This window comes from Rhamphochromis sp. 'chilingali' (assembly GCF_963969265.1).
Source record: "Rhamphochromis sp. 'chilingali' genome assembly, chromosome: 15".
In the NCBI taxonomy this organism is placed as follows: domain Eukaryota; kingdom Metazoa; phylum Chordata; class Actinopteri; order Cichliformes; family Cichlidae; genus Rhamphochromis; species Rhamphochromis sp. 'chilingali'.
In genome coordinates, this window is record NC_137942.1 from 1,990,516 (window position 1) to 2,015,298 (window position 24,783).

A 24,783-nucleotide genomic window follows, 5' to 3' on the forward strand; every position below is an offset into this window, starting at 1 on the left:
TACTCCGCCTAGGGTCGACAGTGCAGCCTAGGCGGAGTAGTCGAACGCAGATTCACTGAGCGCTCAACACAGACAGCATCGTCAGAAGGAAGAGCGCAGGGCAAGCTAGCGAGACAGAAGTTAAGCTCTCCTTACAACATGGACCTCCCCACCCTCATTCAGATCTGGCGTTTGGAATTATTTTGGTTTTCATGTGACGTATGACCCTGAAGGTAAGCGAGTCATGGACTAAAGTAAAACAGTATGTTGGATGTGCCATGCAATGCTCAATTACATGGGTGGGAACTAGTGTGTCAGCGCAGTTAGCTCGTTAACGTGTTGGCCGTCTAGCCCCATGCACGGGGCGATCGGCGGTAGCTCGTTAACGGAGATTTGCCGTGTTGTGGCGTTAAGGTCATTTCAACGAGATTAACCTGAAAGCACTAGTGGGAACACAACGAATATGACTGCACATTTACGCCGACATCATCCTAGTGCAAAGACAAAAACAAGCAAGCATGCTACTAACTTTAGCCGAGTCATTTAGACAGCTGTTTAATATGCTGCTGAGAATATAGCCCAGAAGAAGCGGATAGTATAGCTTTTATTTTGGAAAGAGACATTTCTCTGTAATAAACTCTCTTTTCCAAAGATGAGTGATTCCTCAATCAGATACCATTGAAACATAGAAATGTGCATTTGCTCGCAATATCGCTAGCCCAACGTCCCGGGGCTAGTGATTTTTTCAGTCGGGCTACCAAAATCTATCTCTGCCCTGCCTGTCGGGCTATTGTAAGAAGGAAAAATATATGTCAATGCTTTTGCATTCTTTCAGAAATGTAGCTGGGTAATTATGTCATTGGCATCGGTGAGCCACTGTCAATATGTGACATATTGAAATCGCGTTTGAATTTGCGCTTGTTTTTTTGCTTTCACTTTGCAATCGCGCGAACTGTGTATAGAGAGCGACAGCACTGATCTGTGAGTGATGATAATTTGCGCACCAATTCCTCTGACATCATCTTATTAATTGTTAGCTTACTATGCAAACATGACAAGTGAAATCTCCCGCAGCTTAAACATGTGAGAGGTTGATCGCGCAGAGAATCGCTGAGTGAGTGTGTGTGTAAAAGCAGCAGGATTTATATTTGACTACGATGACCTGGATGACTGAGAACCTTCACAGACAGATATATATTTTAGTTCTGCTGAGCCAAATAAGACAGGTCAGGGTGAAGAAGTGACAGCCAAAGAAAAGCTTACCACAAAACGGAAAAGTTATGACAAATCAGACTATAAGGCAAAAAGAAAGTGCAGCTTTATGGTTTCATGGACAAAAGAATTTCTGTGGCTGCAATATGACGAGCTAAATAACCAGGGCTGCACATAAGTGGTCCGCAGGTGCGCATTCGCTGTCAAAATAAAAAACACGCACAAGGGTTAGGGTTAAATTTAAAAACTGTACTTTTGAGTTAAAATATATATTTATAATTTTAATAAATGACAAATTAAAAAGGCATGAACATTTTTTTTGTATCGAAAAAATATCGAACCGTGACACCAAAGTATCGAACCGAACCGTGAATTTTGTGTATCGTTGCACCCCTAATATATATTTATTTATTTATTTATTTATTTATTTATTTATTGCATTTACTGGATATTTATTGTTTTTCCTTCAAATTACACATTTGTTTTCCACTGCAGTTCAATAGTTTGAGTACTTAGCGTTGTGGCCCAGACACGAGGTAGACGAGGAACAGCCCGATCATCATCCTGCTCCTGAGAGCTCCAAAATATGTTTCTTTAAATCAGATTAATTACGACTGCAGGATATGCCATTAGCAGTATTTGTGTTACAATTTTGTTAGAATTACACAACACTCCTGAAAATGAATGAACGATTTAGAAACACCATTCACCGTTATTACCTCAAATATATAGATATGTATGTAACAAGTGCAGATAATGAACTGCTGGGATAAATTTTCATGTTCAGTGCAAGTTTAAAGGAATTCTTCATTTTTATACCAAAGTTTAGCTCCGACGCCTGGTGCCACCATCACATTAGAGCAGGAGTAAAGTGAACATAAATAATAAAGACATGGAGCTGGAAATCAGAAGAAAGATCTTCTTTACAGAATAAAAAATTATTAATCGGTTTTATTCATCACTCGAGCACATGGGCATTAGTTCGAATAAAAGACAACTTAAATTTGGTGGGAAAGTAAAACTGTTTGCAAAAAAGCAGCTACCTGTGCACAGGTACGTAGTTGTTCATGTTATTCATCTGCAAGTCGTCTGGCAAACATCTTGTCAAGTCTGGGGTACGTATATAATCATAAACAAGTGTACAGTACACATTATGGGTCAGAATTCATGATAAAAATGCTGCGCCTCAAAAATGATATGGCACGCATTACACAACTAGCTTAATTTTCTTGGTAGTGGTACACTAAAGTTACCCTTAGCTTACAGTAAACCTGCCCAAACGTCACCACTGAGCTCTAGATAACCGATTGAGGCAGAATCAAGTCAAAGATTAGCAGGCACAGCTTTAAGCCTGTAAAGTCTTAGAGTCAAAGCTTGTTCACATTCATTTGTGTCCATCACATCATGTCGATCAAGTCAAACTCTCTACAGGAAGAGCTGGAGACAAACTGTGAGGCTGAGGAGATGGAAGAAGACAAAGATGAAGGAATGAGCAGGATGACCCCCGCTGCTTTGTGATACGGGGCGTGAGGTAGTTGTGGTGGTGTTAGAGGCTGGAGACAAGAGGGTCCCCAGCGTCTTCGTCAGAAAGGCATCAAAGGTGCTCACTCTGGTGAAGGTCATGACTGAGCTTCGTCTCCTCCTGGCAGAGGAGCTTAGAGCTGTTAACACGACCGCCTGGAACCAAGAGCCGCTCTGCTTACACATCAGCGGGCCGCCAGAATCACCCTGAACATACGGAAAGGGTCAGTTATTATTATAATCTATAATATTCTACGTATGATGGTTAAAATGCCTTAATCGTAACCATTGAGTATAGGTTGCAATGGAAATATTAAGCCCTCTACACATAATTCACTGTGAGTTTTTGTTTCTCCCGCACGCTGTGAATGTATCATTAATATTATCAGTTGGTGGTTGTAGCTGAGATTCAGAGGTTTCTGTGGATACACACATGCCAATATTTATATAAAGAAACTTGACTGCACAGAGGTTTAAACTGCAGCTAAGCCCCTTTGCGCTTGGCCTCAAGACATATTACATTATTTATCGTGTTTCACAATATAGCCAAAAAATATCACAATATTATATTTTCCTTGTATTGCCCTAGTCAGAGCATTTCAGGATTCATTTTGTTTTGAAGGTGCTCTTCAAATCTGACCACTCAGCTTCCATATTGAAATGGGCACCTAATTTATGTATTTTCTAAACTATAGGTCATCGGGACATAAAATCTACATGTACACAGTCATCAGTCAGAGCTGCTAAAAACACTTTAAAATCTTCCAGCTAAAGGTTTAAACAATTTTAAAGAGTTTTATTCAGTTTCTGAACATTTGGAGAAATCAGAGAACTTTGTTTAAAGCTTTGCTTCTGAAAAGCAGCTAAATCCAAGATCCAGAATAAACAACATGTCAGCAGACAGTGTTATAAGAAGAAGAATCCAGTCATTTACCTGCTGCAGTGCAAACACGTCTGTACAGATGCTCTCACTCGATGATGAGTTCCCACAGTTTACCACCGAGGTCTGAAACTGCTGCATAACTTCCTCAGCTAACATCATGAAAGATAAGAAAATCCTGATGTTTGACTAAAGAAACTGTAAGTGCAGTGGTCCACATGTGTAATCTGAGAGATGGACTGGTGCAGAGTCTGGGCAGAACTCTGTCAGCCTTCATGTTGCTGACTCACCTCCTCCTCTTCCAGGACTCCAACCGGCCGCCCAGCACGCCAAGCCCTCGGCGAAGGTTCTCCCGTTGTCCAAGCAGATGGGCTGGATGTAGTCGGTCAGGGTGGGCTGGGCAGATAGACGGAGGATGGCTATGTTGGTCCCGGTCGTGTTGCTCAGAGTGATATTTGTCACATTCAACGTCACCTCAAAGGGGTTGGATCCATTTAGCTTCAGACGCCCCAACACGACAGTCCACTCGGACGCTACAGGGGAGCTGTGGGAGGAACGAAGCACACAAACATAAATTTCATCAGCTTCAAACAAGATCTACACCTTTACGCTCAACTTCATGGGACCCAAGTTTTACAGATTTGAACTCGTTATGTCAACCTGTAATGGCTGTGTTAAACCTCCCCACCTTTCTTCAAGCATAATTTGCAAACACAAGCTGGGGAGAAGATGAGCCATATAGAAGGGAGCATTCCTGACATCAGTGTCATCCATGCAGAACTGACATTAAGTCAGCATGAAATACTGACTTAAAGAAATGTAACTGAGGAGTGGGGCTGGAAGTGCAATACAAAGGTGCTTGCTGATTCGTAGCAACTGTGTATAGACTAGTGCTTAATGCATACTTTTGCTCTATTTTGGGCCTAAAACGTAGCCTATGCATGTGGCCCGCATCTATCGTTCATACTCATGTATGGTGGGTCTGAGTTGTTTGGTAATGTTGCTGCTGAAATACTAGCTCTTGATGGAGTTTGTTGATTCTCTTCCTGTAGATTTTGAAAGGGCACTGGGAAGAAAAAGTAACCAGAAATGCATAGGAGAAAACAAAGGTAGCAAACGAGCCAATCACAGTCATTCCAGTCTGAGTGAAAGCATAATCATATTTCTATGGAGGTGTACATCAGGTTATGCTGTAAAATATGATATACCTACAGACTACATTTAACACAGAAGTATAAGTGGTTCTTAGAGCAGGACATCATAAAACACTACCTGTATAATACACTATACCTGGCTAATTTTTCAGGAGACAGACACTATCTCTACTTTCCTTTTTGCTAAAGCATATAGTTAGGGCTGGACCAGGTGACCCTGAATCCTCCCTTAGTTATGCTGCAATAGACATAGGCTGCCGGGGGATTCCCATGATGCATTAACAAAAAATAATTTCCCCCAGGGATCAATAAAGTATTCTGATTCTGATTCTGATTCTGATTGAGTTTTTACTTTCCAGTCACCTTTCTCACTCACTATGTATTAACAGACCTCTCTGCATTGAATCATATCTGTTATTAACCTCTGTCTCTCTTCCACAGCATGTCTTCATCCTGTCTTCCTTCTCTCACCCCAACCAATCACAGCAGATGGCCCCGCCCCTCCCTGAGCCTGGTTCTGCTGGAGGTTTCTTCCTGTTAAAAGGCAGTTTTTTCTTCCCAGTGTCATCAAAGTGCTGCTCATAGGGGGTCATATGATTGTTGGGTTTTTCTCTGTATGATATATACATATTATATATGTACAATATAAAGCGCCTTGAGGCGACTTTTGTTGTGATTTGGCGCTATATAAATAAAATTGAATTGAATTGAATTAATTTATACCATGGATTACTCCAGTGGTTCCCACACTTTTTGTACTAGGCCCCCGTGTGTTTTACAAATACAAATATAAAAAAATACAAGTGAACTGCAATAAATTACAGGTAGTAATAAAATAAACTACTAACTCTTTTACGCTATGTCCACACCTACATGGGTATTTTTGAAAATGCAGCTGTTTCATCCACACTCAAACTGTCATGGCATTTTGAGTTTCTTATGTTTTGGTTTGATTTTGTATTATGGGTTATTCTTTATCTCTGTCTTGTTGATTATTATTATTTATAGTCTGTGGTTCTTGTGCCCTCGTGTTTAGTATTGCTTTAGTCTTGTGTTTAGTCTGCGTCTTTGTGAACTGTTTCCTGTATTGTTTACATGAGATGAATTACAGAATGGCAGATAGAGACAAAATACTGTTAATCTGACTATCTTTTTTAAGTTTTACACGCTTACATACACACACGCAGTTACTGTCCCTATATTTAGAAAGGCAGAGGCGTCACGGTGTGATTATTTTACGTGCAGTTGTTTTTTCCTGTGTAATAATGTTCAACGTCTTGATGCATCTCAATCATCCAGGAAAGTAAGTCTCCAAAAGTTGATTCTGTTCATCTGGACGTAGAGTTTTGTGGGAGAAATGTTTCGTCATCATCCAAGTGACTTCTTCAGTCTCAGCTGACTGCAGGTTTCCCCAAATCTTATAAACAGTACATTTGCATCATGACTGAAACCAGCCCACTGAAGGAACAATGGGCTGGGAGGTCAGTTCCTTAATCATAAGTATGCAAATTCTCTCAAAGACCGCTAAGGCCGGAAGTGTGAGGCTTGTGAAATGGGCGGTCTAGCCTCTGTTGCGCTGCCCAGGTTGCCTAGCAACCATGATACTAACAGCTGGAAACGTGTCATACAGCTGTGTTTGACAGAAATGAAGGAGAAAATCTTTTGTTCATTTGTTTGTTTCTACATGAGCTTTGATCATTCTCTGTAAGATTAAGCTCAGCTATTGAACGGCGTATATTTTAAAGTAAAGGCTTTAAAACCAAGTTAGTACAAACGTCACTAATGTCACATGACTTTGCCGACATGTGGCCAACAGTAATGTTCAATGTTCTTCGTTATTAAACATTTGCACATAAATAAGTGACATAATATTCAGCACTTAGTTTACTAAGTTACTCTTTGGGCGCCCCTCATCCGCCGTTTTTTTTTCAGCAAAATTATCCACACCCACCGCTGCGCTATGCATTCTGGGATACGTTGGGCTACGAAGTCTACACCGCCACAGCCTTAAAATTCAGGGAAATGAAGGACGCATTTGAGGGCCGCATTTCGAGCAGCCTTCGAATTGGGACAGCCTTTGTCGCGTCGCTGTGACGTAATCGGCCTTAAAATGCGGCCTTTAAGGCTGCAGACCCTGAATTGGGATACAGCCTATGTGTGTGTGCGTGGTTGTGCTCCGGGCTACAGGCACGTCAGGCCTGTGGATGACTGGCCACGCCCAAGGAGGATGCCACACACCTGCAGCGGATTAGCGTCGGCGGAGGGTATTTGCGGAGAAAGTATTTACGGCTCTCGGTGTTTTGTTTTGCGTGGAAACCAGGTCCAAGTGGCTCTTTGGGTGTTGCTGACCCCTGTCCCAGCCCATTGTTCCTTCAGTGGGCTGGCTTCAGCCATTATGCAAATGTACTGTTTATAAGATTTGGGGAAACCTGCAGTCAGCTGAGACTGAAGAAGTCACTTGGATGAGTGACGAAACGTTTCTCCCACAAAGCGCTACGTCCAGATGAACAGAATTAACTTTTGGAGAATAATGTTCAACATTGCTATCAATACATTTTTCAAAAAATGCCTCTCTGTGCAAAATGGCTTCAAAACATAAACAACTGTGGGATACTGTTTGTCCGTGATTTGAACCGGGGGAACAAATCGTGGCAGGATCAGCCTGATGTTATTTGTATCCCACTGTAACTTTACTGTATAAAGAGCTAACATCTCCAAAATGTCAGGAGTAGTTAGTCGTTACAAGAAGTGTTTGTGAACTAAAAATCAAAAATGTGGGATCCTGTTTGTCTGTGATTTGAAGAGCCCAACATGTGCTCCCGACGAAGGAAAAACAATTCTGCAGGGGAGACCTACCGTGGCACTTGTGCAGGTGAAGCCAAAGGAAAAATATGCTTCAGCAGATTTTCTAGTCTTTGGCTTAGAATGAAGTTGGTTTGGAAACATATTCAGCGATGCTTCATCTCCTGCTTTGCGTTTGTGTGGGCGCCCCGTCCAAAACCTGTCCATTATGCTAGCAGTGTCCAAGCGTTCTTTTTTTTCCTTTTCATACCGCACCCCCCTGCAATGGCTCTGCACCCCCCTATTCCCCCCCCCCCCCCCTTAGGGAGTGGGCCCCACAGTTTGGGAAGCTCTGGATTAGTCTATGCCAGGTAAAAAGTGTCACATTTAACGTGAAGCTGGATTTAAGTAAAAAGTGTTTAAAGTCACCTCCGCCCCCTCGTAGGGTTTCCCATGGCAAATTGGTCCTGAGTGAGGGACCAGACAAAGAGCGATTCATAAGACCCTTATGAGGAAAACATCCAGGGAACAGTTTACCCTGCCCTGGAGCCAGGCCCCGGGAGGTTGCCCGAGGGCGAGCGTCTGGTGACTGGGCCTTAGTCCATGGGGCGCGGTTGGGCACAGCCCAAAAAAGGGACATTGGCGCATCTTCCTGCAGACCCACCACCCACAGGAGGCACCGTCAGGGTTGGGTGCAATGTGTGCCGGGCGCCGGCCAGGAGCAAAGGCCCTGGCGGTCCGATCCGCGGCTACCAAGACTGGCAATTGGGACATGGAATGTCTCCTCTCTGGTGGGGAAGAAGCCTGAGCTAGTGCGTGAGATTGAGAGGTACCAGATAGATATAGTCAGGCTCACCTCAATGCATGTCCTGGGCTCTGAAACCAGTCTCCTGGAGAGGGGCTGGACTCTGAACCTGAGCGGTGTTTTGTTATTGGACTTAACGAACACCATGTTCGAACATAAGTGCACGTGGCACCAGGACACATCTGGTGGTAACCCCTGAACCAAATGGAGGACACCTGAGGTGAGGGGAGCCACCAAACTGAAGGCTTGGTTAGCCTGTGGAACTCTGGAGGCAGCTGATAGGTACCGACAGGCCAAGCAGAATGCGGCGCGGACAGTGGCAGAAGCAAAAACTCGGGTGTGGGAGGAGTTCGGAGAGGCCATGGAAAAAGATTTTTGGACTGCCTCGAAGAGATACTGGCAAACTGTCAAGCGACTCAGAAAGGGAAAGCGGTATTCTACCTGCACTGCGTATAGTGCAGGTGGAGTGCTGCTGACTTCGACTGAGAAAATCGTCAGGCGGTGGAAGGAATACTTCAAGGACCTCCTCAATCCCACTGGCACGTCTTCCGTGGCGGAAGCAGAGTCTGGGGACAAAGGGGATGACCCACCAATCTCTGGGGGCGAGGTCACTGAGGCAGTTAACTTCTTGGTGGCAGAGCCCCTGGGGTGGACGAGGTCCGCCCCGAGTTCCTGAAGGCTCTGGATGTTGTAGGGCTGTCTTGGTTGAAACGTCTCAATGTTGCGTGGATATCAGTGGCAGTACCCCTGGACTGACACCCACTGGGGTGGTGGTCTCCATCTTTAAAAAAGGGGAACGGAGGGTGTGTTCCAACTCCAGGGGAATCATACTCCTCATCCTCCCTGGGAAAGTCTATGCCAGGGTGCTGGAGAGAAGAGTTCATCCATTAGTCGAACCTCTGCTACAGGAGGAACAATGCGGTTTTTGTCCTAGTTGTGGAACACTGGACCAGCTCTTTATCCTCTCGGCGCATGGGAGTTTGCCAAACCAGTCTACATGTGTTTTGTGGACTTGGAGAAGGCATTCGACCGTGTCCCTCGGGGTGTCCTGTGGGGAGTGCTCTGGGAGTATGGTGTGTCTGGCCCTTTGCTACGGGCCATTTGATCCCTATACGACCGTTGCAAGAGCTTGGTCTGCATAGCCGGCAATAAGTCTGACTCATTCCTGGTGGGTGATGGGCTCCGTCAGGGCTGCCCTTTGTCACCAATTCTGTTCATAATTTTTATGGACATCATCAGTTGTATCATAATTGTTAGGTATTTTAGTACCATGGTAGCATTTACTGGATATTGTTTTATAGTGACATTATGCAGGAAAACTCTGTCATTCAATAAGGCCCCTTTGTTTTAGTTATTTTTCTCTTTGACCCAAGAATTGATGTGTGAGAATCACAGGCTGGTACAAGGTTGAAATACCACAGAGATCACTCCCTCAGCTACATTAGTTTCTTAATCTCTTAGGAGACGCCTGTTGAAGGCCAGATGGTTTGTTTCAGATTTCACTAATGTAAGAACTCTTTGTTTTGTGCCTTGAAAATATGTCGCTGAGATAATCACAATTGTAGCTGAACTGATACACTACACAAAGGATGCTTCTTCACCCAAGGGCAGGAAGACGCTCCCTTATCTTGGTCTGTACTGGTTTAAACTGATAATCTGCTGTCTCATGAATTTTACCCTCTATATAAACTGTTGTACTTGTGAATAAAGTTGAGTCAATTTGGGAAGACAACCTGAAGCAGTCTCTGTTTTCTTGTTCTCCCAAGCTGCTCCCGAGCTCGTACTAACACGCTGAATGGCATGCTTGAATATTGCTTGAGAATATATTTGACTGTGTTACAGACTAAGGGACATTCTCTGCTGATAGGTGAAGGTACATTCTCTGCTGATAGACGTCCACGCCTCGAAGGAAGTCGATCCACGGATTAGGCCTTGGAAACCGTTTCCTTCAATTTTGGTGTCAGAAGTGGGATCCTGACGAAGGTAGGCACTCGTCTTTTATTTTATAAGACTGTGTTATGCCTTTCTCAGTGATCCACATAGAAACGGGATACGCTGACGAGGCCTTCTTCAGTGGCCCACATAGTAACAAGTGGGATACGCTGAGGAGCCTTCGTTAGTGGCCCACATAGAAACACAGGAAGTTGCCTGTTGTTTTGTAAATAAAAGCAGAAAGGACACAGGAAGTTGCCTGCTGTCATAAACTAAGAAGTTGCTCACCAGCAGAAAGGACACAGGAAGTTGTCTGGGGTCATAAAACGAGAAGTTGCTCGTTAAAAAGTGAGAAGTTGCTCACTAAAAAGATAAAATTGCTAGCAAAAAATCAAGTAACCTCAGGTGTGCCACAGCAAAAATAAAAACTAACTTAAATCCTTCAAGCGTCTAAACCCCTCTGGAAATCACTGACCATGGGTCAGAATAATTCAAAGACCTTAGACGGGTCCGATAAAAACTCAAAATTAACTGTAAAACCGAAAAAAATAAAATATAAAATCACAAATAGCGGCTCAGTACGACTCCCACTTCCGGTTACGTTTAACCCACGCTCGCGAATCAATGAAGACTTCCATGATTACGTATCCAGAACATGCGGAAGTGCTTACGTGACTGATTTCGTCTCGAACTTAAGAACTATAACTTTAATGCATCCTAATGTATTTCCGGAGCCCTATCCCGAACGATTATCGCCAGAAAACAGGTCAGTAGAAATGTTAAATACTATTTGTGATAAGGAAAGTAGGCTGATTAAAAAGTCCTGTAAAAAATATATGATAGAATGTCGTGATGTGACCAATCGCATGCTACCGCTATGGAAAAAAGGACCCGAGCCAGACGTAAATGCTTTAAATCAAGCCAGTGTAGGCTCTAGTAAATCCACTGCAGAAAAAACTAGCCTTATATGCCCATCCGTTCAACCTACGGCTCCGCCGCCTTATGATGAAAAGACAGAATTAATAGCTGCTGCGGCGGCTGCACGTCATCAGCGCGTATATCCTGATATAACAGCAGAATCCCAAAAGAGTGAGGAAGGCACTGAAATGACACCTAAATCAGAAGAAGATGACTGGTTTAACCTAGATCAAAGACAGGAACGAGAATACACTGAACGAGAAAGAGAGTTACAGGAACATAAAAAGCAAACAAAACAGTTAATGGCAGAGTGTGAGGAAATCATGAAAGATCCTTTAACTGAACGTACGGAAGCTGAACTGCAGCAAGCCGTTTCCGTCATAGATAATCATGTTCAGCGCCACACTAGAGTAGCGAATGGTTTAACTGTGCCAAAAGCAATAACTAACACCAGAAATTTAATAAGGAACTACTTAAAGCAGAAAAAAGAGGAAAAAACTCAAGAGGGCCCCCACAAAAACACCCGTTATAAAGAAAAGCAGGGATCACAATTTAATGACGTCAGCCCCTCCCTCCCGTTCATGATAATAGGGGACATGTGTTGCATTCAACCCCCTAAAATTTCAGAGTTAGCAGCAACCATTAAAGAACTTCCCGATCCTCTACAAAATCCTACAGCCTTTGTTTCTGCATTACAGAGAAGTACCAGATACCACCACTTGGGTGGGCCTGATTATAGATATATATTATGTCAACGAATCCCAGGTGTGACTGAATCTCAGCTTATTGAAGAAGTAGAGGAACTAGACCCTAAAAATGACCAAGCAGCCAACACCACCTCGTTTTTGTGGATAAACGATGACAAAATCACAGCCTTTTTTCAAAATCTAAAGAAATTTCTGCTCACAATGTCTAGAGATAAAATTGATTTAAATGCAGTAACCATGTGTAAGCAAAAGCCAGATGAATCCATTCTAGTGTTTATGAAACGTTTCACACACTGCTGGACTAATGAGGCATGCACGCCTGAAGGAGGAAATGATCAGATTTTCATAACAACATTCTTAAACAATATTCATCCAGAATGTTCACAACTATTGAAGCTGACTGCCACTGATAATCTCTATGACATGAAAATAAAGAACTTTATCACACTTGTCAAAACAAAAGCTGGTGCAGATCTTTTCCCCAACAGCACGAAGGCTAAAAGTGTTAAGATGATGTTGAATTTTGATGTTGAAGGCTCAGAGGAAAGTGAAAAAATGATGTATGCAGGGGCCCCGCCCCCTCAACAAGCGCAGCAGGGAGATCTCAGAAGGAGAGATAGGAGTGGAGACGTATGTTTTTACTGTGGAAAAATAGGACACTGGAGGAGGGAATGCAAATCAGCAGCACATAGGTCTCAACCACAAAACACAGGACCAGCTCCTGCCACTAGGCGTCAGCAGAGCTCTTACAGACAAGGTAACTGGCAACGCAGACAGGAATCACATCAAAATAATGGCCCCTTTGCACTTAGGGAGCAACCTTATAATCCACATTTTAATCCCCACCCATATGATAACGAAAGACTGGACCAACCATAGGGAGGCCCAGGTGATGATGAGGGACAGTGTGAAGCACTACACACGATGCTGCATTTGCAATTGTCCCGTAACACAGAAAGCTTGCCCATGTTAGATATAGAGATAGGTGAAAAGACTTATTCCTTTTTAGTTGACAGTGGAGCCACTAAAAGTTCACTGTCTGGAAAATTCTATAGTGGGCCTGTTTCCTCTGTGTGCATCAACACCATGGGAATAAACGGAACTCTAGTGCAATGCCCCAAAACTCATTCTCTAAAGACACACTGGGGCCCAAAACCAGACGAAATTACATATCATCCATTCATAATTCTTCCAAACTCGCCTGTCAATTTATTAGGCAGAGATTTAATGGCAAAAATGAACTTGTGTATTTCATTTAACACAAAGGGTGAAATGTTTGCAGATACTGATAACAGCTATGTTTTCTAATGCTCTTGCAGACGTAACCGCGAAAGCAGCTGCTGCCTCACAGCAACCACCCAGAAAGGAAGTATTATCTTTGCCTTTACAGCTGCCACTTGTCACACTCCCAGACTATTTAGAAGCAAATGTTGACCTAAAATTCATACAAGAGCAAGCCTCTGCCTCAGATTACACTTACTGGGAAAGTAATAATTGTACCTTAGATAACAGAGACGGCTTATACAAAAACCTTGAGGGTTTGATTGCCCTCCCATCTTCACTACTGCCAATCCTTGTCTGCCATTTTCACAGTGTGAGTCATGTCGGACAAAGAGGGGTAATAGGAGCAATAAAATCAAGATTTGTAATCGAGAAAACATCACACGCAGTAAAACGCATATTAGCAACCTGTCTAACATGTGCACGAACTAATGTAGGTAGCTCAAAAGCAAAACATCAGCATTTACCACAACCAGATTTCCCATTTCATACATTACAAATTGATTTTACACACATGCCAGCACAAGGAAGCATCAAGTACTTACTGGTAATAGTGGACCAATTTAGTAAATGGGTAGAAGCTTACCCAACATCAAAAGAAACTGCAGAAGTAGTCTGTCAAAAGTTGTGCAATGAAATAATACCCAGATTTGGAATACCTCACCAAATTAACAGTGATAGAGGACCTTCATTCACATCAGAAGTAATTCAAAAGTGTGCTAAAACTCTAGCAATAGACTGGAAATATCATGTGCCATACCATCCTCAGAGTTCAGGAGTTGTAGAAAGAATGAATAGGACCATAAAAAATCGCCTGACTAAAGCAATGATAGAAACAGGAATGACCTGGATCAAACTACTTCCTCAAATCCTCTGCGAGATTAGAATGACTCCATCCGCAGCAACCAAATTATCTCCATTTGAAATAATCATGGGAAGACCGTTTCCAACACCATGGTCAGCCTCCAGAGGGGCACCGCTATTGGAAGGGGACATAGACACTGCATTGTCTGACTATGTTCATAACCTGGTAGAAACACTGAATAATAACTATCAGAAAGTTTGTCTCTCTCAGCCTCTCCCTTCCATAGATCCAACCCATCCGTGGAAACCAGGAGATGCGGTGTTGGTAAAGTCGCTAAAACCAAGGGCACTCGGGGAGGCCGCGTGTTCCAGCCCCCAGACTGTACTTGCAGTGACGAGAACCAGCATCCTAACAGACGGACAACCTCAGTGGATTCATGCCAGCAGGGTTAAGACCAGCCCCACCAAACCACCTAAGGCGTCGGATCAAGTAGATGACGACTCAGGCGAGCCAACGCCCGGATCCAATCCACCTACACACACACAATCACTGGTTAACACACAACGCCTGAAAGAACAACAACAAGGTACTCGAACATCCAGCAGGAACAGAAAGCCTAGAGTACCACACAATGTCTAACCTGATAAAGATAGACTCGTTTCATCCTGATAATGGAGAAAATGAAATGCCCATTGTCATCACACGACGCTTATACGGTGTCTCTCGAACCTGGGACCAGGCCAGAAGACGACTAAAGAACTGTCTTTTTTATATATTTAGGTTATTAATCATATCTACTGCATTAACCTTAGGATTTTTATTTACTATTTCGTATTGTAAAGTGCAACCCTGTTCACATTTCTGCAAGCCACATTTTCAATGATAACCCATATAGCTACTAGTACAGCTACTTCAATGTATTTGCAATTAGCACAAATTGATCCTGAGGATGTGCCAGATGTTACCAATGATGTTCCTGATGTGTATATTGAACATTAGGTTGTGAACTATTACATTTTATGATTTGCTTTTTATATTATGTTATTACATTTGTGATTTTTCCTTTCTATTTGAGTTATTATTTTTAAAAATAATAAAAGAGGGGAACTGTTAGGTATTTTAGTACCATGGTAGCATTTACTGGATATTGTTTTATAGTGACATTATGCAGGAAAACTCTGTCATTCAATAAGGCCCCTTTGTTTTAGTTATTTTTCTCTTTGACCCAAGAATTGATGTGTGAGAATCACAGGCTGGTACAAGGTTGAAATACCACAGAGATCACTCCCTCAGCTACATTAGTTTCTTAATCTTTTAGACGCCTGTTGAAGGCCAGATGGTTTGTTTCAGATTTCACTAATGTAAGAACTCTTTGTTTTGTGCCTTGAAAATATGTCGCTGAGATAATCACAATTGTAGCTGAACTGATACACTACACAAAGGATGCTTCTTCACCCAAGGGCAGGAAGACGCTCCCTTATCTTGGTCTGTACTGGTTTAAACTGATAATCTGCTGTCTCATGAATTTTACCCTCTATATAAACTGTTGTACTTGTGAATAAAGTTGAGTCACTTTGGGAAGACAACCTGAAGCAGTCTCTGTTTTCTTGTTCTCCCAAGCTGCTCCCGAGCTCGTACTAACACGCTGAATGGCATGCTTGAATATTGCTTGAGAATATATTTGACTGTGTTACAGACTAAGGGACATTCTCTGCTGATAGGTGAAGGTACATTCTCTGCTGATAGACGTCCACGCCTCGAAGGAAGTCGATCCACGGATTAGGCCTTGGAAACCGTTTCCTTCAATAATCTAACCCATTGGTTCCCAAACCTTTTTGCTGGGCCCCACTTTGTTTTACGAGAAAACTGTTCGCGGCCCCCCACCACCTAAACATTATTATTTGTATCCCACTGTAACTTTACTGTATAAAGAGCTAACATGTCAGGAGTAGTCAGCAGTAGTAGTCTGGAACCAGAGTCAGGTTCCAGACTCTGGTTAGATCAGAGTCTTCAACCCCAGTGGCAACTCACCTTGAGAAACAGTTGGCGTTGCTCAGCACAGAGTCCAAGGCCACCAGAGTCCCACCACACACATGACTTCCATTCTTCTGCAGGCTCGCCATCCACGGCCATGAGCCAGCTGTCGCCATTGAGGTTCCTCCCAAAATGCCAGAATTCTTCGGAGCTTGTCCACAGAATATCGCTAAAGAGAAAAACCAGAGGCACACACAAAGAAATGTTAAAATCTTTAACTATCATTTCAGGTCAGCAAGTTTAGACTTTATGAAAGCACACAAGTTCATCCTAGGATGGTTTTAGAGGTAAAGAAGCTACTTGGGTGTGAGGTGAAACACTTTTAAAAAAACAAAACATTTTTATTTAATGTTAAAAAATAGCATCTATCACTGGAGAAAATGTGATTTTTGCCTGTGTATACTATCAGTTAAAGTTCTTAGAAAAAATGAATCCCAGTAGTTGGAGACTGACGGTGTTGGAGAGTAATGGAATATATGTACCGGCGTTACATATTTAAAATAAAAAATATGAGTAACTGTATTCCGTTACAGTTACCATTTAAAAAGGTGGTACTAAGAATACAGTTACATTGTTGAAATAAATGGATTACACAGCGGTCTTCTCCTGTTTCATATGTTAGGCTATGCCCTCTTTATTTTTGGTAATTCCACACCAGTGGAAACCTAAACAAAACACGCATTAAGAGGCTCTAATGCCTGGGTCTCAATCTCACGGCCCATGTCACCCCTACTTTACCTTTACTTTTAAGTATTATTCAAAAAAAGCTATGAGCCCAACATGAACCCGACGTATTAGCCAGAGGTCCCTTTACTACGGTTCAGAGCCGTGGACCATATTAGCATACTAGTTTTCTACACGAGATCGCTGCAAAAAGTGCAGCCTTACCTATTGTCCACCATGCTGTTACTCGTTTTATATTAAGATTTAAACATCTAGTTGGTGTTGGTGTGGTGAGTAACCTTCAGTAATAGTAATAAATCTCACAGCAATAGTACACTCATGTAGTTGACATGAGTGTACTATTGCTCTCTCTGCTAGGACTAAGCACTTCACTCTGTTTCAGTTTCAGTTGAAACTGCTTACAGAGCAGAAGTGCAACCGTTAGTGAGAGACTGCTAGCTACTAGCTTAGCATAAACAGGAGGAAAGAGTTGATTGTGGGCTTTAACAAAGGCTGACATCCCACATCGGAGGGTCAGCAGGACAAAATTCCCAGGCATCTACATCAATGAAGGGCTTTCCTGGACTCTGAAACCCACACACCTGGCCGAGAAGGGGCTCAGCACAGCAAGCACTTCCTCAGGAGGTTGAAGTAAGTGAGGAACTCTTCCTCATCCTTGCTGCCTTAGGAGGAATCACTTCCTTAGAAGGCTTTTACCGAAGCACTACTCAGAGCATCCTGATGAGCTGCATCGCACCCTGGTATAGTGGCATGACTGACAATAAGACTGCAACGCAGGGTGATGGCTGAGAGGATCGTCTCAGATGCAAAAACAAGGGCTTCTCCACTGTGAAGGCCCCCTCGCTTCCTTCGTTCATCAGGTTCTTAAATCAAAAAGGCCTCTTTGTGTTTTCTGGTTTTTATTTATTACATTGTCTGTGAAAAATTTCATTTCAATCCAGTGTCTTATAATATGACTGTTATATGACAAAGGAAACTTGTAAACTGAAGTAAACACAACTCGGTATCAGCTGGTTGGAATCAAATAAAATAGTGATCAGTACATTTCTGATTTTAGGTGTGGTGGTTGTTGTAGGATTTGTGGGTTTTGTATTGGTATCCGTGGTGGTAGCTACAAAGGTGATGGTTTTAGGGTTGGTGCTTAACATACGTTTGCTGGTGGTGGTTGGAGGGGTGGTGGTAGTAGGGGTGGTGGTTGGCACTGGTGGCAGTCCTGTGCAGGAGACACTGAGGTCGCTGTTGGTCCCAGTGGACGTGAACGTCATGAAGCCCGGCTGGTTGGAGGAGATCTTGCTGTTGATCCAGGTCTGGTACTGGGATACTCTGGCGTAGACTCCTGGAAAATTAGGCAAGGCGCAACCTTCCCCAAAACTGACGACTCCCGCCTGAATCCAGCGACCGTTCTGCTTGCTCACCATTGGACCTCCTGAATCCCCCTTTGAGAGCAGAAACATTTACTGTTAGCTGAGGAGAAGAAACTGTAGAAGGTGAAAATGTGCCAAACACAGGTAACAACAATCACCTGACAGGAGTCCTTTCCTCCTGCACTTAACCCGGCACAGATCATGTTGTCAGTGATTCTTCCCACTCCATTGTTACAGTTACACTGCCTGTTTCCCACAACAGGAACCTCCACCTCCATCAGGTTTTGTGGAGAAGGAAGGGGCACTGAACGGACCCCCCAAAAAAGTCAGGTCAAAGAAACGTGATTGATTAAATGCACTCAAAGGATGGCTCTACCAAACTTAAAAACAAAGTGCAGTCATGTGTGCAAACAAAGACAGTGAGACATGTTTATCTGCTGTGGGTTCTCCTGTGCTGTTCCACTGGCTGACAGTTGGTGGCAGTAAAACACAAAGAAATGTGAAAAAGTGTCACAGTCCCAGGGTTCTTTACCGTAAAGGTTTATTATTAAAGTTTTTGTGGTTTACTGTATTTCTGTTTGTTAATATTATTTGTTTAGTTTGGAGTGTTTCTCTTTGTGTGTTGTGTGTATGTCTGATTCATTGTTAGCTACATCCTGGTGTATTTTGATAATGGTTTTTCTCTGAGACAGAAGTTTTACTTCCTTTGAATCGTTTTCTTGATTACTTTTAGCTGTTCTCCCAGTTGTTTCCTCCCCCCATTTGTAGCCTCAGATCTCCTTTTTGTTGCATCATCACTCATGGTTGTGTGTTTCCTTGTTCCATATATCATTGTCATAATGTGTATGATAATGATATATATAACTTTTGCATTTGTTAAATTTTAATTCTCTGTGTTTCTTTCTTTTTTAATGCGTCTCCACAGACCTGGACCTTACATAAGAATTTTATTGCTCAATTTATTTCTAAAATGGTACATTATACTCATCATTACTTAAAAAACGATCAGGTGTCTTTATGACCCACCTCCACTTCCTATACTGCCCCAGCCGGTGACCCAGCTGTTAACACCGCTGTAGAAGATGCTGTCTGAAGCTGCCAGGCAGACGGGAGAAATGTAGCTGCTGAAATTCACCGGTGAGGAGAGCTGCAGGAGGCAGACGTCATTGTTGAAAGTTTGAGAGTTGTAGTTTGGATGTTTGATGATCTTTGTTACAGTTCGAGATACTGCATTGGGATTAGATCCCTGTAGACTCTGACGTCCCAGATTCACAGTCAGACCGGTTGGAGTACTGCTGAGATCATCAGGAGCGACACGAACAGTGCACAGTTGTTACAATTGTTATAGACGAGAAAACATATATAAAGTTTGACTTCCTGCCCTGTTAAATATTTATCCTGTTACCCCCCCTGAGCCCCCAGATTAGCACCTTTCACAGCGTCTTTAAATCATGTTTAGAGTGCAGCTTCAGCCTCATTACTCACGTTTCAAAGCAGTGAGCAGCAGTCAGCACCCACTGACTGTTAATGAGGGATCCTCCACAGAAGTGGGACCCAGATGTTTGCAGACTGACCTGCCAGGGCCAGCTGCCAACAGGGGCCACCTGTCCTCCTACAATCCTGGTGTTGAGCTTTGGCTGACCACAAACTGAAGACCGACATTAAAACACAGAGTGAGCATTACTGTAGGAGCTGTAAACTCTCAGCACTACAAACTGCTGAGTGAGGACACAGTGATCCTGGAGTCTACAGTTCACTCACAAACTAATATTCATATGAAACTAAAGATTTATTACACAAAGAGGCTTTTTCTTACCATCCAGCTGTGACTCAGACTCTGAAACACAGAAACAAACCATTTTAAAGCAAATAATCTCCATTCATTGTTCTGTGATTAGTTCACTGTCTGTAATAGTAGTGGGAAAGTCTGGTTTGCTAGAAGCAAGAGTGTTAAAAATTAAGCCAAGACTTGCAGTTCCTCTAACATCTACCAGAGTGTGCAATAGTGTTCATATACATAAAAGTGTGTGTGTGTGTGTGTGTGTGTGTGTGTGTGTGTGTGTGTGTGTGTGTGTGTGTGTGTGTGTGTGTGTGTGTGTGTGTGTGTGTCAGACTCAGAGGGAGGAGGGGTTTACTGTGTGACTCAGTAAGATGAAAACACTGACGAGCTGTTGATGATGGTCTCTCACACAGAGAAATACAGGACACACACTGTGTGTTGTACAACTAATCCTTCATGCTTGACCCCAACAGAGTCCTCGCCCTCCATAGTTACTCCATCGTTAATTAGAAAATGGTTTTCTGAGATATTTACTGAGACAGCCTGTTCTGCTTCTGGAGATTCACCTTCCTCATCAATGTTTTGCAATCATAGCGAGATGTGGCGCCATCTCAGGACGTGACCAACTTCCTGCTTATCGTCACGAAGGAAACCTGTCATCACACCTCAGATCATTTGCATTTATCTACAAAAATTCAGAGTTCAAACATCTTTTCAAAACATCTCCTCGGCCTTAATTAATCTCACAAATAGATAATCAGTAACAATCAGCCACAAGAACCTTTACTCCACCACTTCACTAAAAAATGTCAGATTTATGCTAAAAGCTCTACAAACCCGTCAGCTTTGTTTGCACAGCATTGCAGCATGTCGTTCCATTGTTTGTCCTCTGTCATTCTGCTTTTTTTCCATCTCCTTCCCCACCCTGCCAAACCGCCGAGGTAGGTGACTGCCGCACCCTGACCCTGGTCCTCTTAGTTTTTAACTTTACCGGCGTTTTAAAGACCCTACAGTGATCGTTATGGTCTTTACTTTGCAGTTCAAAGTGCCGTAAGGTTACTGTTGTTATTTGGTGTTCTATCAATACACCAAATCAATTTCTAAGTCTGAGTTTAATCTCTTCAACACTTCAATCTGTTAAAATCTTACTACAATTATTATACCTGATGGAGTGACTTCTTCCATTCATGTGTAATAAAAGCATCTTAAGATGACGTCAGGGTGTGAAACTGACAAATTTACTTCCTTTAGTCCACAGGTGTCGAACTCCAGGCCTCGAGGGCCGGTGTCCTGGAGGTTTTAGATGTGTCCTTGATCCATCACAGCTGATTTAAATGGATAAATGACCTCCTCAACATGTCCTGAAGTTCTCCAGAGGCCTGGTAATGACCTAATCATGTGATTCAGGTGTGTTGACCCAGGGTGAGATCTGAAACCTGCAGGACACCGGGCCTCGAGGCCTGGAGTTCGAGACCCCTGCTTTAGTCTCATGTCTTTGCCTGCAGTTCACATTGAAACTAGTTTATTATTGTTGCATCATGTCCAGAAGCATGGAGTTTAATTTGTGAGAGTATCTTCCAAACCACAAAGTCGAGAATACTTTCAAAGAAAAATCTTTACTCCAATAAGAAAAGACGTCATGTGACTGCAAGCTCTCTTCTAACTCCATTATCACATCCCAAAACACCCAATATGTACATGTGCTGTAATCAAATCATTCATGTGAATAATAAGCTGTACAGATCAGAATCTCATGTTATGAGAGGTGATTTATATTCTCAGGCTGTAATGGCTGTCGTGTAATTAATATCCTTAGTATTCCTATTGTTTAATTATATTGTTTTATGTACTTTAATCGTGAAGGTTTGTAGAGCAAGACCACTTTTGACTCACAAACTAAGTGATGTGTAAAGTGCCAAAATAACACCTATATGAGACACAGTTTATGATTCTAATGTTAGAGATCCTGCAACTGTCTGGGCTGTGCAGGGGTCTCTCTCTTCCAGATGATTGAATAAAAAGAAATATAAATGTTTTAACACACTATGAGTCGGTTTCCTCTGTTCTATCATGGGGACAAAAGAATCGGGGTTAATACTGTACAGCACAAAGGCATCACAGTTCACTAGAACCACAACTAAGGCTGAAAAATACTTATTTCGCAGAACAAACAATAAAACTGAAAAATCTTCGAGTCCAAACACTTGGTTGACATCTACAGGTGACTCTGAGCAAAGTATTTGTGCTGCAATACCAGCTCTGAACTTAATATTACCGCTGATTAATATCACCCATGTCACTGCAATTTTAAAAACTAACTGTGATATGAAACAAAAAAACATTAACATAAAATAAAGGTTAAAAAGTGATTAAAAGTTCAAATAAAATAAAGCAGCTCTAATAACTGTGACACAGACGCTGATTGATGGAGAGCAGTTCAGCCTCTCAGCTGCTTCCAAACCAAACAGATCGTCACATTAATCTGTGTTTAAGCTTTCATCACCAAGATAAAGATGAAGCTAAAGCACAACACCAGTCCTCCTTTTCCTGTCGTGTTACTTCCTGCAGTGCCACTTTAAAGTGAAGCGCTGTGCTCCTGAGTGTTTTCACCCTCTGAGTCGTACCTGATGCAGGTGTGTGCAGAGAGCTCTTACCTTGGGTCAGGAGCATCAGCCCAGCAGCCAAACACATCACTTTGTAGAAAGCCATCACTGTAAGATCCAAACCTCCAGACCTGCTGAAGCTTAAATAACCTTCCTCTCTCCTCCTCCTCTCTGTCTGCATTAAGCACACCTCTCTCTGACACGCCCAACACCTCACTGCAGCTCACCTGATCTCCCTCACAACAAACACGCTGTAACAGGAATTTCAGCTTTCAGGCATCAGTCTTGAACTTGTTTATTAATGATTTACTTTTTTTTAGATTAATTATCCATTGCACATGAGGAAACCAAAGCCCTGCTACAGACTGAAATATTTTTCCTTTACCTGAGGAGATACCTCAGATATCATTCGTTTGCAGTTTCATCAGAGAAAAATATCCCCTCAGCAGGATTTCATTTACAAAAGTCTGCAGGGAAAGTACGTCCAATTATAGTAAATCTTTCTTTTAAAAATAGGCTGAAGGCGCCTTTAGTCAACATCACAAACGTCACAAAAGGGTATTTTACTACATGACATATAATCTCTTTCATTGGCTGGTTTTCACCTCATTGGAAATTGTCTTCGTGGAAAGTTGGCCACCAAGAACCAATCTTAAAAGGAAACTAGAAGTAAAGGCTGCGGTATGCCAAAATACACAATAAGTGGCAACAAATCTGGTGATGACTCATCACTCAATCATGTATGTACAGAGGTCAGGAGAAAGGTACAACAGTGAGTGTTTATATCCAGAATTCAAAATCCTGCTCCTCACATACAAGGTCTTAAATAATCAGGCCCCATCTTCTCTTAGTGACCTTGTAGTACCATATCACCCTATTAGAGCACTTCGCTCTCGCTCTGCAGGCCTACTTGTTGTTCCTAGAGTATTTAAAAGTAGAATGGGAGGCAGAGCCTTCAGTTTTCAAACTGGCTGGTGTCATGGCAGAGTGTATGTCAACCAGATGTGGGCCAGGTCTGGCAATGATGGCACTGTTTATGTTCCTATTTAGTTAGAAGACCCAAATGCCATGTTGCAATACTGTACTGCTATGGTAGCCAATGTTTCAAATGCAGGTTTGACAGGTTTGTGAGTGTACACTTTATCCAAAACCTAGTGAGGGTTTACTCATCTTTGCCATTGGGTGGCTGTAGCTCAGGAGGTAGACCAGCTCACCAACTGGTCAGAAGGTTAGTGGTTCGATCCCTGGCTCTTTCAGTGTGAATGTGTATGAATGTAGTTAGGAAGCACTCAGTGTGATTGGGTGAATGTGGCATGTTGTATAGAGCACATTGAGTAATCCGGGAGACTAGAAAAGAAAGAAAACTAGAAACCTATATAAGAGTCAGTCCATTCAATGTCTGAACAGAGTTTTGTCATGTCACTTTTGCATGTTCCAGCACATGTTTTTATTACATGGCTTGATTAAGGTTCACATTTGGCTGATATCTGGGGCCAGAGCTGAAACTGTTCTGGGCCAGCAGTGCGTCTGCAACTGGCCCGTAGCCGCACACAACTTACACATGGTCCACATACCGCTAAGAATGACGGCCCTTTGGTGCCCCAGATCAGGTTTGCCAGAGGTAGTCCACATATGGGCCAGCACAGGACCACCAGTGTGTCTGCAACTGGGCTTGTGCCGTCAGTCTTTGCGGTATGTCGGCCATGTGTAAGCACATTGTGTGGGCCAGATCCGGGCCATGCCAATTTTAATCTGTAGGCTTTCCTTTTTGCTAAACCATATAGTTAGAGCTGGTGACCCTGAATCCTCCCTTAGTTATGCTGCAATAGGTGTAGGGGATTCCCATGATGCACTGTGTTTATACACTTCTGTGCATTGAAACATTACTTATTATTAATATCTGGCTCTTCTACAGCATGTCTTTATCCTGTCTTTCAAATGAAATACTATCGGTCATAGATCGGCCTCTCCGGAGTCCAGACCTCAAATTAGCTGAAGCTAGGGCTGCTCGATTATGGCAAAAATGATAATCACGATTATTTTCACTGAAATTGAGATCTCGATTATTTGACGATATTTATTTAACCCTTTAAGACCTACTATAGAACCAAGTCCGCCAGAGCTTATATTATTTTTTGTACATGCTGTAGTGCCATTTGTGGGAACATTTCAAGTTGATATACATCAATACAACTGTTATAGCCCATATTTTAATAATATGTATGCCTTAAGTCCATAGTAACTACATAAATTGCAAAAAAGTGCAATAAACTACAAAAGAATTGAAAATTGTTTTTGTTTTGTTTTACATATATTTCTACTTGGAGAAATTTAAGAGGCTTA

The 24,783-nt window shown here is 42.6% G+C and overlaps 1 protein-coding gene across 2 annotated transcripts; it reads right to left on the reverse strand.

Annotated features, from left to right (window-relative positions):
• Positions 1 to 2,127: 2,127 nt before the first annotated feature.
• Positions 2,128 to 22,622, reverse strand: LOC308411687 (transmembrane protease serine 9-like). Of its 2 annotated transcripts, none has more exons than XM_080905671.1 (10): positions 22,492 to 22,622; positions 19,874 to 19,894; positions 19,543 to 19,705; positions 19,084 to 19,349; positions 18,216 to 18,361; positions 17,844 to 18,129; positions 16,007 to 16,178; positions 3,883 to 4,136; positions 3,647 to 3,744; positions 2,128 to 2,919 (listed from the first exon to the last, which is right to left on the reverse strand). In XM_080905671.1, exons 1-10 carry the CDS (start codon positions 22,619 to 22,621, stop codon positions 2,617 to 2,619), a joined length of 1,839 nt encoding a protein of 612 aa, XP_080761797.1. In that variant the 5' UTR covers position 22,622; the 3' UTR covers positions 2,128 to 2,616. The 2 variants fall into 2 exon arrangements, with proteins under 2 accessions (XP_080761797.1, XP_080761796.1); XM_080905670.1 differs by having other exon boundaries at positions 19,084 to 19,352.
• Positions 22,623 to 24,783: the final 2,161 nt, after the last annotated feature.

What these genes read in the sequence shown, in the direction of transcription:
- LOC308411687 (XM_080905670.1), bottom strand. Translation starts at nt 22,621, where the DNA reads ATGCAGACAGAGAGGAGGAGGAGAGAGGAAGGTTATTTAAGCTTCAGC. An exon ending in AACGCCAACTGTTTCTCAAG is followed by an intron (nt 4,137 to 16,006) that starts GTGAGTTGCCAC and finishes TTCCTCCCACAG; the next exon opens with CTCCCCTGTAGCGTCCGAGT. An exon ending in ACGTGTTTGCACTGCAGCAG is followed by an intron (nt 2,920 to 3,646) that starts GTAAATGACTGG and finishes CCGTATGTTCAG; the next exon opens with GGTGATTCTGGCGGCCCGCT.